Genomic DNA, 14,660 nt, shown 5'->3' with positions numbered 1-14,660 from the left:
TGAAAAGAAATGAGGCAGTAGCCACAGAAACAGAGTGCCCTGTTTGCATTGAGTAGCTTAAGGAGGGAAAAAATGATTGAAAAGGTTCTGAAACGGATGAGATAATGCGAGGAGAGAGTTAAAGATGAGAAGAAACAATACAGTGTTCAGACTGTTCATAATAAGTTGAAGGTTGATGGAATAACATGATTAATTTTTTAATGTACATATCATAATACTTCATGCACAAATAATGTATAACACTAGCATCTTGAAATGTGATTAGATTAGGTAATTTTAAATTATAGTTAAAATAATACTTAATCGCATAATAACAAATCAATGTTTGTAGATGTGTTTATACCCATTATCAGTGCATACATATAACATTACTTTATTATCATAAAGTACTTTGTGGCGAGGAAAATGGGTGATTATTTATTAAACAAGTTCTTCAAGTAAATGGTAAGTTCAAGTTAGTTGTGAGTTCAACCAAGATCAAATCTAACTGTCAAATTGATGTGTCATCATATTATTAAGTGATTTAGAATGATACGTCATTTTGTTTGTTCCCATTAGAATATTCACTCATTTGTACATAATAGTATTACTTATTTTTTTCAAGTAACAATCTATACATACAAATAATATAAATTGAACATTGATTTGTGCAATCAATTTTGAGTACTCAATTGAGTTATCAGATAATATGTCATTATCTAGTTATATGTTACTTTATTTTTAATTCAAATTAACTTAATTGCATGATAATATATCATCTAGATAGTTAATTAGATACTCAAAATTAGATATACATTTTGTTACTATATAAAATTTGGATGAAAAAGAGAGAGAATTAATTACAAATAATTTTGTACATGGAAAATTTTAAAAAACAATAAACTATACACCACTGTTCTTACATTTGTTCAATTAAGGTTGGATGCGAGTTGCACTAAGTTCGAGTTCAAGCTTACTTTAGTAGAGTCAAGCTTGAACTCACTTTAAAGGTGTTCGAGCTTGACTCTAAGCTTATTTGATCAGAGTCAATGTCGAATCAAGTTTTAAACTCAGTTCGATACTAAAATGACGTCATTTTAAATGCATATTAATCAAAATAATGTGGGTTTAATTGATTGGTATCAAATTTTTCAAGCTCACGACCTTTACAAGCGAACACCCATAAAACTTGAACTCCAAAATATTAAACTCTTAAACTCGCTTAAGTCAAGTTCATGTCAGGCTCACCACTAAGCTGCCACTTTCATTACCTTGGCAAGTCACCATATACTTCTAACCACACAAGTCATCCTTTTATTTTCTCTTTTTGGCTATTATCTCATCATTGACATTAGCTTATGGGCATAGTCATGACCTCTTATCTTTTTTCCAATGGTTACTCTTTTATCATCTACACTCAAAACCCGTTAAATGCACTCCAATCCAAATGTGTCATATTCACGAACTCCCTTAACGTTGTGGTTTGATCAAGCCCTTATCATCTCCAACTTCATTTGGTCCTGTCATTCTTGATAACCTTTGGCATCACTCTCATCATCATCTTCATCATTTGATCAATGGTAATGGTTAGATTTAATCAAAGTGTTAAAGGTGTTTTTGCTTTAGTGGAGTCAAGTTTGAGCTCACTTTAAAGGTATTTAAACTTGACTCTCAACTTGTTTAAGAAGAGTCAAGCTTGAATCAAACTTTGAGCTCGATTTGATACTAAAATGACGTCATTTTACGTACATATTAGTCAAAGCAATGTTGTTTTAGTTTATTCGTATCAGAATTTTCAAGCTTGCAACCTTTACAAGCCAAACACCCTTAAAACTCAAATCCAAAAATATTAAACTCTTCAACTCAAGCTTGAGCTCGCTTAAGTCGAGCTCATTTCAGACTCACCACTAAGTTGCCACTTTCATTACCTTGGCAAGTCACCTATATACTTCTAACCTCACAAGTCATCCTCTTGTTTTCTCTTTGTTGGCTATTATCTCATCATTGACCTTAGCATACAAGCATAGCTATAACCTCTTATTTTTTTTCCTTTAGTACTCTTTTGTCATCTACACTCAAAACCCATTAAATGCACTTCAATCCAAATGTGCCATTTTCACGAACTCACTCGATGTCGTGGTTTGATTAAGCCCTTATCACCTTCAACTTACTCTTGGTCTTGTCATTCTCAATAGCCTCTAGCATCACTCTCATCATCGTCCTCATCATTAGATCAATGGTAATGGTTAGACTTCAATCAAAATGGCAAGGTGTTCTTGCTTCAATGGAGTCGAGTTTGAGCTTATTTCAAAAGTGTTTGAGTTTGACTCTTGGTTTGTTTCAGAAAAGTTAAGCTCAAATCAAGTTTTGAGTTCGATTCAATACTAAAATAATATCATTTTAAATATGCATTAGTCAAAACAACGTGATTTTAATTGATTCATATCAAAATTTTCAAGCTTGCAATCTTCACAAGTTGAACTCTCTTAAAACTCGAACCTGAAAATATTAATTTTCCAAGCTCGAGCTAATCAAGCTCATTTTAGGCTAACCACTAAACTACCACTTTCATTATCTAGGCAAGTCACCTTATACTTTTAATCTCACAAGTCAACCTCGTGTTTTCTCTTTGTTGGCTATTATCGCATTATTAACATTAGCGCATGGGCATAGTCATGACCTCTTATCTTTTTTCCACTAGTTACTCTCTTGTCATCTACACTCAAAACCCACTAAATGCACTCCAATCCGAATGTGCCATTTTTATGAACTCCCTCAACATCATGGTTTGATCAAGCCTTCTTCATCTTTAACTTCTCTTGGTCTTGTCATTCTCAATAGTCTTTGGCATCACTCTCATCATTAGATTGATGTTAATGATTAGACTTCAATCAAAGTGATGAGGTGTTTTTACTTCAGTAAAGTCAAGCTTGAACTCACTTTAAAGGTGTACGAGCTTGACTCTCAATTTATTTGAGAAGAGTTAAGCTCAAATCAAGTTTTGAGTTTGGTTTAATACTGAAACGACTTCATTTTCAATACATATTAGTCAAAACAATATGGTTTTAATTGAATCATATCAAAATCTTCAAGCTCACAACTTTTATGAGTTAAACACCCTTAAAACTCACACTTAAAATTATTGAACTTTCAAACTCAAACTCGTTTAAATTAAGCTTATTTCATGCTCAGTTTGAACTCAAAGAAACTTAATTCAAATGTAACCCTATGTTCAATAAAATCAATCTTATTACAATCATTCAACAAAACCTTGTTATTCCATTAGTCCAACAAAATCTTGCGATATTTATAGGAAAGGTTGACAACCTGTTTTTTTATCTTACAAAAAAACACATTTTTAAATTATTGGTTGAAATTTGTACAATAAACTTAACATACTTAAAAGATTGTATTTGATTTAAAATAAATTCGAACAAATCTTTAATTTAAACTCAACTCATTTAATTTAAACTACAATTCAAAGGTGAACAAATTAAATCAAATCCAATCCTAAAGGCACTTTGGAAACACCATATTTAAAAGCAATCTCAACCATTAAGATACATTAATCTAAACTGAATCAAAATGATGGGGCTCTAACAAAATTCATACATAATGAGAGCAAAGAACTTTTGTAGCTTCCACGATTTCGTATATCCGTTTTGATTAAGCTTTTGTTTATATTAATATTCATATATTTGTTTGAAGAAGAGCATTTTAAGTTAGGATGAAGGCCGAAGATGAAGGTCAACTTTCATACAAAATTGTGTTCACAATTTTTTTAATATTAATAAATTAGCTTTATATTTTATATAAACCAATGCAAACTCAAATATTCAAATTAGTTTAAACTTGACTTACAAACGAAAATGACTCTAATTCTTGATTTAAACTTGATTCATTCGTTTTGAATTCAAATTTGAACTCCGGCAACTTAGATTGAGTACATCCCTAAGGAGCACAATGTAACAATCTATATATATAGGTATGGCTTTTGATTACTGCTTTTCTTTCTCACAATAGTCCAATCTTTCATATGGTGACAGTCTAACTATACTTTTTAAAACTTCCAATAATTAAGTACTGAATTGTTAGTAGCCAAAAACATCGGATAACACTACCGTCAAGGGGATAAAATTGCCCCGATCTCAACCCCCAGCAACATTGCATTTCCTAAAACCAAACAAACCTGTTAATTCGCTAAGAAAATCCTATTTACAACATCAACAGGCAAAGCATAAGCCGGATCAATTGCTTTTACTCCAGGATATTCAAGAAGTGAAAGTCCTGCATCCACGGTAAAGAACAAAAAGCTTAGAACTGGTAAATGACATTTATGAAAGGTAAATAATCATACTGAAAACTCATGCCGGGAAAATCTGATATACAATCGTTGAAACAGTATATTCTGATTATGTGGAATGTTTCAAATCCAGACATTACAACTGTACCCACCCAGTTACCCTCCTAGGTCCTTTCCATCCTTCTGGATCATGGTCGAGATGGAGATGCTCAAGAAGGTTGCCGGGCGGGTAAGTGTAACTCCCCTTGAAACTAACAATAATTTAAAGCTTAATGGGTAGAACAGGAACAGAGAATATCCAATCCATCTCAGAAAATAAATAAATAAATAAAACAAGCAAATAGTTAAAAATCAGACGTTAAGTGACAGTAGTACAAAATAAAAATTACGGAAGAATCCTGTTAGATTTATAAGATGTATTTTTGAAAGAATCTTGTTAGAAGTGCTGAAGAGGCAATTGCTGGCAATAGCTGGAGAGAAGATTCAACAAATGAAAGAAGTTGGACGCAGTAAAAGGTAAGATGCAATGGACGGACAACAAAATTCAGAAACTAGTTAAGGAATCAGAAAGAGTTTTACCAAATTAAAAAAAAAAAAGCTAAAAGAGGATTTGACTGAACATGATGCCAGTTGAAAAATAACAAGGTCATATGCTTTAGTCAAATAAACAGAATCAAAGCCATTAGATACCTGCCACTCCAAAATACGTGTGGAAGACATCAACGGCATCATCAGGTCTATCAGAAATACCTCCATTTTCGGTGTCCTGCAAATTTAAAAATTTCACAGTACATCAGAGAAAGTCTCGAAATTTTGGACACAATTTTGGGAATTGAAGTCCAGGCAGAATGCCCTGGAGATTATTTTGAAGAATAACACAGCAAACAATTAAGCTAAAACTAACCTGACAATCTAAGATGTACTTAACAAGCTTCTCCTTGTTGATCCAATGGGCTCTGTTGATCATGATTGAGCTAGAAAGTACCCACCATGAGTAGCAAACCTAACCAATTCAATAAGATGATAGTAAGCATATTCCCGCATGAAGGTTAGTTTGGGAGTTTGGGAGAAGATACCCACATCTGGAAGTTTCTCAGGGCGCCCATTTAGACCACCAGATTTGAATTGTCGTTCACATAACCACCACCCAAGAAGGTCCTTGTCCACATGATGCAGAGCCCCAACAAGAGCAAGAGCACCCACGCAACAAAAGACTGCAGCCACATCAGCAAATAAACATTGTACCATATTTGAGTCTAATTTAATGTAGAGCCAATGATTAATCCACCCATTCACTGGCTTGATAAAATATGAGCAAACAAGAACCATGTTCATGTTTTAGACAATATTGACCACACAGTTATGATAACATAAAATCTACAAAATTATACTTGGATGTTCCGTTTGAAGTAGCCTTTGGTTAGGAGTTAATGAGCGCACATATTTCTATCAAATTCATCTTGGATGAAGGCAAAAATAAAAAGTAGCAGGGATGATTTTGATGGTATCTTATAACTACGACACGTGAAATTTAGGTATAAGAGAAGCTAGTGAAGACATTAAAAGCAGGGATGGATGCTAAATCTGAATTTTATTTCACCAAAATATGCTGTTAACTTTCCCTAGGCAATTATATTTCCTGCTTCAAGCCATTTAAAGTAACCAATAGAATTACGACAAGTAGTCAAAATAGGGGCCTTGCTTTGCAACCTACAAGGGTAAAAAGTTTGACAAGAAACATTGGGGTACTCATGACATAAATTTTGGTTAGTGGCCCATGTCAATTGACTGATTTATGCCACCGTACAAGGAGAAATATTTAGCAACTAAACTACAACTTAGATTTTCTTGTCCCAGACAGAAGTTACACCATCACATTCATATTGTAATCGCAGTGTCCTTTTTTGTGTCATTTTCAGTTTCTCCCCAGTAATTATAGCAGTAAAAACTCAACAACAGAAATTCACAAAGTATGCAAACTTCCCAAAAAAACCCCAGAATCAAGCAATTTTCAAAAATGGACACTGAGCAATACATCTATGTGAAAATGACAGTTCCTTTAACTTCAAACATAAGTAGGAGGCAGAGAGTACACAAATTTAAAGTAATTAAGAGAAATTCAACAAATCATCATTGTTAGAATCAACATGTTAATATTATGGAATTCCATCCTATACAGAATATCAAAAAGCACAGCGGGTCAACATAGAATTTACACTCGTGAAGAGCAAATAAGATATAAAATTTGTACAATAATGCAACGGTATATACACAACATACTTTGCCCAGTATGAGATTCCCCACCGGGAGTGCATCCAAATCCACCATCTGGATTTTTGCAACTCACTATGTAGTTCACAGCCTTATCCACATTGATTTTATCCAACCGCTTTAGTATTGAGAGACAGCAAATGGCAATATAAGAGAACCTAAAAAGGAATTTGGTAGAAGAGATCACATCAGAAAAGCACCAATGCGGATTTAACAAAGAATCTGGCAAAATATACCGTGTATCCACTTCACCCCACATGTCCCCTGAAAAGGATCCATCTTCGTTTTGCAGCCCAGCAACATCTGACTTGAAGATTAAGTGAACACTATATTCCTAAAGTTACAATGTTCCATAACTTCTTTCCATTGAGAAATTTGTTTTTCCTTTTTCTAAAATGAGTTTTCTTTAGGACCTAAGACAGCCAATTGTTGACCTGTTTACTTCTCTGTATTTGAGTAAACAAAAACATAACAATAATGATAATTATAACAATCAAAACTCACAAATATTTATGTTAGTCAAATGATCCACTGCATATCTTGAAAAAAGAGTTGTAGATTGCATGATTAAATAACTTGGTAATTAAGAGTGGTAATCCTATGAACAAATTGCCATATGAATGAGCATACAATTTGACACCTTATCAACATCAAGAACATCTAGCTTATCAAAGAGAGCCAAAACTTGCACAGCACTGAGGGTATAAAGTATATGTGGATCATGTCCAATATTACCAGCAAAGCCACCTGCATAGCAAAAGATCTTTCATCCATTCAACACTACTATTATTATCACCTGGCGTTGCATGGAATGGATTCACAACTCTTAAACTATCAAATGATGAGCATCAATTATTTTATATGGATACCTGCTATTTCTATGTTAAAAGTTCAACCTAATAACAAGAGCATTTATGCAGAAATTTACAGAGTCCTCATGATTGCATAAAAGAAATAACAGAATAGCTAAACATAAGCTTCTCTAACAACCAGACTCATGTTGACACTTCATCATCCATGAAATAACTTCTTCTTTATCTACAGCGTCAAGCTTTCCTAAAAGATCCAGAGTTGTCAATCCCCAATATGCTCCATTCAATCTCAGATGCTCCATCACCACGGATTCAAAACTATCCTTTTTCTGAGCAAACAATATAAACATAACCAGAAGACTCTAGTAAACAACCTGAAATGCATATCTTATAATGACATAAAAATGTGTATATTTATGAGAGGAGCAAAAGAAAAAAGACACCTTTTCAACTGATATAATGTATTTTACATGTTTATCAATGGCCAGCTCCCCCATCTGTGATTCAGCAAAACGAAGTGACAAAGTTAGCTAAACATATTAACAATTACAGAAGAAAACAAACTTCAGAATCATCCATATTTGAACTGTAGCAAGGAAGTTCTATATGCTTGTTACTCCAATTTGAGAACTCTAAAACAGTCCATTCTAACAAACAAAGTCTACCACGAATTTTATTTCTTCCTTAGTTCAGCTGCTTTGCATAAATTGAGCAAAATTAAATGTCAAAATGAAAAATGGTAAGATCCTAGCGGATCCCAAAAAAATTTACGACTGATGGAGACTTGGAATTGACATTGAACAAATTTCAATGGATACCATTGAGGAATTCGACAGCAGGGCATTGGGAAAGAATGGATTCTGGTGGATGTGGAGTCGACACCAACAATGGAGATTCATTGTTCGTGGATCTGGATTTAAAAATCGTCTATTACAAATTATGTGTTTGTACTTTTAAAACAGTATACCACCTCTAAAGTTTCAGAAACCGTAGCTTAAACATTAAGTTTAAATTACCCACAATATTTTGAAATTTGATAAAATACCCCACTTCCGTCAAATTTCCAGTACAAACTTTGTTGTAAGACTCATCACATTGGATTTCAATATTTGGTCTTATAACTCTTTTACTGAATTAAGAATATTACAATACTTTTCATTTTTTTTTCAATTTATTTCCAATCTCATAGTTTTGTACACCTACCCCTCAGCCTCTAGCCACCAATTTGGACACGTGTATTTAGGGATACAAGGATAGTATGGTCTTTTATCATGCTTAACATGTAAAGTAGCCCTATTTGCCACTCCAACCCTTTAGGCTTCCAACTAGTAAAAACTAATTGGGCAACACATGCTCGTTTGCAAAAAGGCCTACAAAGGCACAACCCAAAGGCTAAGACCATAGGTCATGCTACCAGTCATGGTTTTAGGGTGGACCACACTAAATTAGACACAGGTCAGCCTACTCCTACTTGACTCGTGGATAGGTCTAGGAGAGAGTGACTTCAAAATATGTTTATATATAAAAATGTAATGATATTTATTCTTATAACAACTTTAATAAAAAACATTCTTTTACCATTAAGGGATAAGAACAACTGTTACATGCCTTTGTCTGTTTCCACTGATATAAGACGAGACTCGTATAAATATTTGCAAACAATAACTCCACCCATGCATACTCATCTAATTCATGGAGGTTTGTCAATAACGACACATAACAACTATTTACATAACAATAAGTATGATTGAATGTTATTGTATTTTTTAATATGTACATAATAACCGCTCTTATTCTATACAACAATTCACACCCACCAATTGCTATATCTCTCAACATCTGTAACCTGAAACCCTTTAACCTAATATATAAATTTTCAAAAGCTTCAAAGAATGGTGTCCTAGCCAAAATTCTACCATCAAGATTCATTTAATTAATTTTTTTCATTTAATTCTTGTATATGTTTGGTACTTGAATTTTCCACTAAAATCTGTAGGGGTAATAACCTATCTTAAATTTTGAATTATCTTTTAGTAGCTACGACCTTTGTTGAAAACCAGCAATAGCTGGTTAGGGAAAATAATTTTGACAAGGAACCAAATGTTAATGTTGTTGTACGAGTTGTATACAAGTTGGTTGAGGAGACTGTGGATAAGGAAACTGAGATTGAAAGAGACTTAATTGCTTATAGGTATGAGAGTGTCAAGAGGGCTATAGATATGAAAACAACTTGGATAGAAAATGCAACTGAGGATGAGAAAACTACTTAGATGAAAAATATCGCAGAGGATGAGGATGAGGCACCTGTTTGGATTGAAGATGATGAAACTATGACAATTGAAAATCTCAAAACTGTTGTAGATACAGAAAATTCTACTGAATATTATATAGAGAAAGTTGTAGATACAACAAATGTTAATACAGTTGATACACCAACATTCCCAAGAAGAAAAAGAACTCGATTGACAGGAATTCAAATTTCTCCCCCCACAATAACAAAGAGGAGAATAAAACTTGTTACTAGATTATTACATTATGAAGTCTCTAATTTAATAACAAATATCCAATATCGACAAAGACAAAATTAGTGAGATAATTATGTTTGTTTTTGTATTTTGTTATATAAAGATAATAAAAATAATGGCAAATGAATCTGCTTTTATTTATAAAAATAATAAACAATTTAATTTATATAATCTGCTGTAGATTGTTCCTGCTTCGGCTGTTATACTTGTTTCTGTTCTATTAAGCTTGTTACAGATTTCATAATTTGATTCTACTATGATTATTTCATGACAAGTTGATGCCAAGTGTTTTGAGGAATTCAAAGTGCTAGGGACAAATAATAATATGCTAAATTTTGGTTGTTCATTGATTTTGTACAGCGTTTGTGTAATGTTTCTATTGAACACTATCCCTGTTATTTATATTTTTAGAATATTCAAGCTATATTCAACTTTAAGTTAAATTTCTCATGATGTTCAATGCATTATTTTATAGTTCATTAGTTATAAAGAATAAACAACATCAGTCATCCCTTCACATAATATATATGCATAGTCACAAATTGAATTTTTCCAACTTGCCTATGCAATATTCCCGATGTATTGTTTTGAGGATCAGCCCTACATACACCCAAATTTTGGCTTAAAGTCATTAGTTTTATCCTATCTTAAACTTATCAGGAGAGCGACTCTAACTCCCAACTAGTTTATGTAGGGTTGATCTAGTACTCTTTAATGCCCCACCATAGCAACATTATAAACGCATTGTGACTTAAGCACCCCCAACTACAAATATTTTAACCACGAACCCAATGATCAACACACTCTTAAACGCCCCATGACTCATAACAACCTAAAGCTTTGTCCCGACTCCAAACACAAGCCCATAACAATATTTCTACACTAGGTTTACCTCAACATTTCAAACCTGAGTATAAGGTTCAAATAAGATAATGGATCAATGGATTCAAATCTCATTAGCTTTCAAAAGATATACTCTTTTACAGTTTTTAAAAGGATGAGCGTCATTAGTCATCTTGTCACACGGATAAGCATCGCTAGTCATCTATCACATGAAATATTTGTAAAATTCATATAATAAACATGTATATTGTCACAAACTGAATTTTCTAACCCACTTGTGCGACATCCCCAATGCATCATCTCAAGGATCAACCCTACATATTGGGTTAGGTCACTAATTTCTTCTTGCCTTGGACTTATCAGTGGAATGACTCTAGCTCCTAACTAGTTTATATACAAGGTTGCTTTAGTCTCCTCTTTAATGTACTACCATAGCAACATTATGCACACCCCACAGCTAGAACACCTCTAACTACAAATGTTACATTCATGAACCTAATGACCACACACACTTACTCTTAAACACCCCATTACCCATAACTGATCAAAGCCCTATCACGACTCCAAACCCAAGCCCATGACAATATTCTTACACTAGTCTCGCTTAAAATTTCAAACCTTAATACAGGATTCTCCTATTAAGATAATTAATTAATGGATTCAAATCTTATTAGCTTTGTCTTTTACAGTTTTTAAAAGGATGAGCATCACTGGTCATTTGACACATAAAATATTAATAAAATTCACATATAATAAACATGTATATTGTCACAGGCTAAATTTTTCTAACCTGCTTGTGCAACATCCCCAATAAGTCGTCTTGAGAATCAACCCTACATGAACCCACATTTTAACTTAAAATCACTGATTTCATCTTGGATTTGTCAGGAAAACAACTCTAACACACAACTAGTTTATACAAGGTTGAACTAGTCCCCACTTTAATACCCCATATCCTTGGATTGAAACTTTTTAAACGTGTTTTTTAGATCACATCATACCTATCAATTGTTATAGAGCCATATGTTGAGTCTTACTCTTCTACATAATGTTTTTTTTTTAAACAACTAGGAACTTAATCAATCATAAACATCACAAAAAGACCACCAAAGTAATCCCTCAATCTTCCCGAAAAATTAGAAAAGTTATACCCCTCAATCGTATACACACGTCATAATTTTAATGAGTATATTAATATCTATTTAATTTTGCAATGTTTCACCCTTATTGTGGATTCTACTGATAATTCTAGTGACACTCTAATTGAAAGTCTCTATAAAAGAGATGAAGACTTATTACCTTAAAGTTGTTTTAACAGCAATATAACTAAAATTTCATTAGAAGAGATAACAAAAAAGTTGTTTTGCATATGTTTCTCTTTGATATAAGTTTTTTTATTGATTAAATTTTTTTTTTAATTTTTTGGATTAAAACAATTCACTACTACACAAAATGTGTATTACAAAAGTTTCATTTACGACTCAAAAAACTTGGTAAAAGTGAAAATAGACATACTGTGATAGATGTAGAAGTTATACATATTACACCGACACTTAGTTAACTCTAGTACAACAAAAAATAACTGGTGCAACAAAAATATATATAAATTCAAATGACAAACTCTTCATTACGCAACAAAATATCAAATGTAAATCTCCAACCACATATTTGGTGCCACCCATGAAGGTAAAGTAATTTGAAGAGTTTTACTTTTCATCTTTGTTGCCTACTAAAAAATTATAAATTTATTCTTATCACTTAAATTTATCTAATGCCAAAGTATAACCAAATGCAACTATATGATGTATTATTTCTACATCTAACAAAATAAGTCCACCTCCATTTTCACCAAGTTTTTTGATCCATAATTGAAACTCCTACAATATTATGCAATAGAATTTCAAATAAACACCTTTAGAGTACCAATAGATTGTTTCAATTCAAAATTAAAAAAAAAAAAAACTCTGGAATCAATTCAAGAACCTTTTATAGAGAGAAAACTATGTAAAGGCAGAATTTTTTATTACATCTTCTAATGAAATTTCAGATATATTATTGTTACAACAACTTTAAGTTAACAGATTTTCGTATCTTATATGAAGACTTTCAATTGAAATGTTAACAAATTTATTAGCAAGATCCAGAATAAGAATGAAACACCGCAACATTAAATAGATGTTAACTTACTTCTTAAAATTATATCGCGTTTACAATTGAAAAATACATCTTTTTAACTTTTTAAAAAAATTAAAAGGTTCTTTGATTCTCTTTATTTCGTGTTTACAATATTTCATGTTTTCTTGTTTGTATTATATATATATATATATATATATATATATATATATATATATATATATATATATATGTAAAAGTAATACTCAAATGATGATTCTATACACAATAATTATAAAATACAAAATGATCTAACCTTCTCTTCTCAGTAGTGGCAAAGCGTCTACATGTTCCCTGCATCAACGACATTCAATTAACTTGGTAGGAAACAATAATCAACCCTTCAAAATAAAAGTGAAAAAATGAAACCATATTAACATTAAACATGCACTTCCAAATCTACCAAGAAACAGTCAAAAAGCGATGAACAGATCACACTAAGACAACAATAAGCATACATATTTCTATGAATTTTTCATTTGAAGATATTAGTTACCAAAGTGGGCAACGGCAACAATTAGTATACAAATTTTTTTAAGAAAAGATACAGAAAATAAAAATTAAAAAACAATATCTTCTGAGAAGTTGTCACAAGACAAATAACATATGGAAAAACCGCAAGAACCTTTGTGGATACAATGGTTTCTTACTTTTCAATCATACCATAAATAGGCCTTTGCAAATTTTCATTTGTTACATACAAGCAATTCAACTTCTCAACTTTGTTAACTTGAAAGATTTCACTCTTGCTAATTTACGTAACTGGATCATCTTTTCATTTGTTGCATCTTTTTACTCCACACGTGGTCATCCTTCCTAAACTCTCTAAGCCTTTGCAACTTAATGACAAAAAAAAAAAAAAAAAGAACCACCCATAATTAATGCAACTTAGCCGAAGCAAATTCCATCCGTAAAAGGTTAGAAAAATAAAATCCCAGATGAAACAATACTTGGAGGCCTTGGTCGTGTTTGAGAGGCAAGTATTTAAAGCTTTTCATGGTTTTCAAATATTTTACATATTTCAACTGCAGTCAACCACTTGTGTTGCGCTTCTTTCACGATTTATTCAACATCCTCGTCATTTAAACAATCTGCAACGTCATTCATATCAATAAAACAATTCAAATAGTGAAATCATTCATAAGCACTTACTCTGTTCAACCAAAAAGCGTCTAACTGAAAGTGCTATAAGAAAGGCGTTATAGATGAAACGAATGATTGCAAAAACAGAGTACTCTGTTTATTAGAAAGAGTGACACTAATATTTGGTGAAAGAAAATGAAAACAGCGTAGATCGATTGAAGAAAATTGAAGTGCAGAAAAGCAACCCTAAGTTTACAGAGAGAAAAGGCACCGACTGAAATGCAGGAGAAACTCTTATTGTATTAAATTTAATTCATATTCCCTTGTGGCTGATGTGACAATCCCGCTGAAATGCGATAACACCATTGATCTTTCATAGAGAAAGCACACTAAGATTGATTCTTAGCCGTTGGATTTTACCAAATGAGCCGTTAAGTAACCGTTAGTTTGATGTGCCTCCTCTAACACCGTTAGGCCGAAGCACCGACCTCCTTCCTTGTCTTCCTTCATCCTCAACCAAAAACAACAAAGAAAAGAAAGAAAAGAGGCAAAAAGTGTCATAAATAAAAAGAGAATTGTGATGAAACGAAATGAAATGAGAGAAGTTTATATTGAGATGGTCGAAGTGGGTATTGATCACTTCATCAAGAGACTTCTGAAAGAAAGATATGA

At 32.5% G+C, this 14,660-nt stretch overlaps 1 protein-coding gene across 9 annotated transcripts; it reads right to left on the bottom strand.

Moving 5' to 3' along the window:
• Positions 1-3,945: 3,945 nt before the first annotated feature.
• On the bottom strand, positions 3,946-14,314 carry LOC123198798 (geranylgeranyl transferase type-2 subunit beta 1-like). 9 transcript variants are annotated; one of them, XM_044613577.1, is made up of 13 exons: positions 13,856-14,016; positions 13,669-13,744; positions 13,162-13,199; positions 11,524-11,566; positions 7,809-7,862; positions 7,544-7,694; positions 7,184-7,300; positions 6,790-6,856; positions 6,563-6,711; positions 5,363-5,496; positions 5,187-5,285; positions 4,973-5,048; positions 3,946-4,266 (listed from the first exon to the last, which is right to left on the bottom strand). In XM_044613577.1, the coding sequence occupies exons 4-13, from the start codon at positions 11,536-11,538 to the stop codon at positions 4,172-4,174; spliced, it is 957 nt and encodes a 318-aa protein (XP_044469512.1). In that variant the 5' UTR covers positions 11,539-11,566; positions 13,162-13,199; positions 13,669-13,744; positions 13,856-14,016; the 3' UTR covers positions 3,946-4,171. The 9 variants fall into 9 exon arrangements, with proteins under 9 accessions (XP_044469512.1, XP_044469508.1, XP_044469511.1 ...); XM_044613573.1 differs by lacking the exons at positions 13,669-13,744; positions 13,856-14,016 and adding an exon at positions 14,058-14,305 and having other exon boundaries at positions 13,162-13,246; XM_044613576.1 differs by lacking the exons at positions 13,669-13,744; positions 13,856-14,016 and adding an exon at positions 14,058-14,298.
• Positions 14,315-14,660: the final 346 nt, after the last annotated feature.

This window comes from Mangifera indica, chromosome 16 (assembly GCF_011075055.1).
Source record: "Mangifera indica cultivar Alphonso chromosome 16, CATAS_Mindica_2.1, whole genome shotgun sequence".
In the NCBI taxonomy this organism is placed as follows: domain Eukaryota; kingdom Viridiplantae; phylum Streptophyta; class Magnoliopsida; order Sapindales; family Anacardiaceae; genus Mangifera; species Mangifera indica.
This window is presented reverse-complemented; position numbering and strand designations above follow the sequence as displayed.

Excerpts from the sequence above, each read along its gene's own strand:
- LOC123198798 (XM_044613574.1), bottom strand. The coding sequence starts at position 13,214 with ATGTCGTTGATGCAGGGAACATGTAGACGCTTTGCCACTACTGAGAAG. Across the intron at positions 11,567-13,161 it reads GCCACTACTGAGAAGAGAAG|GGTTGATTCTCAAGACGACT; the intron begins GTTAGATCATTT and ends GGGTTCATGTAG. Across the intron at positions 5,497-6,562 it reads GGAATCTCATACTGGGCAAA|TCTTTTGTTGCGTGGGTGCT; the intron begins GTATGTTGTGTA and ends ATGTGGCTGCAG.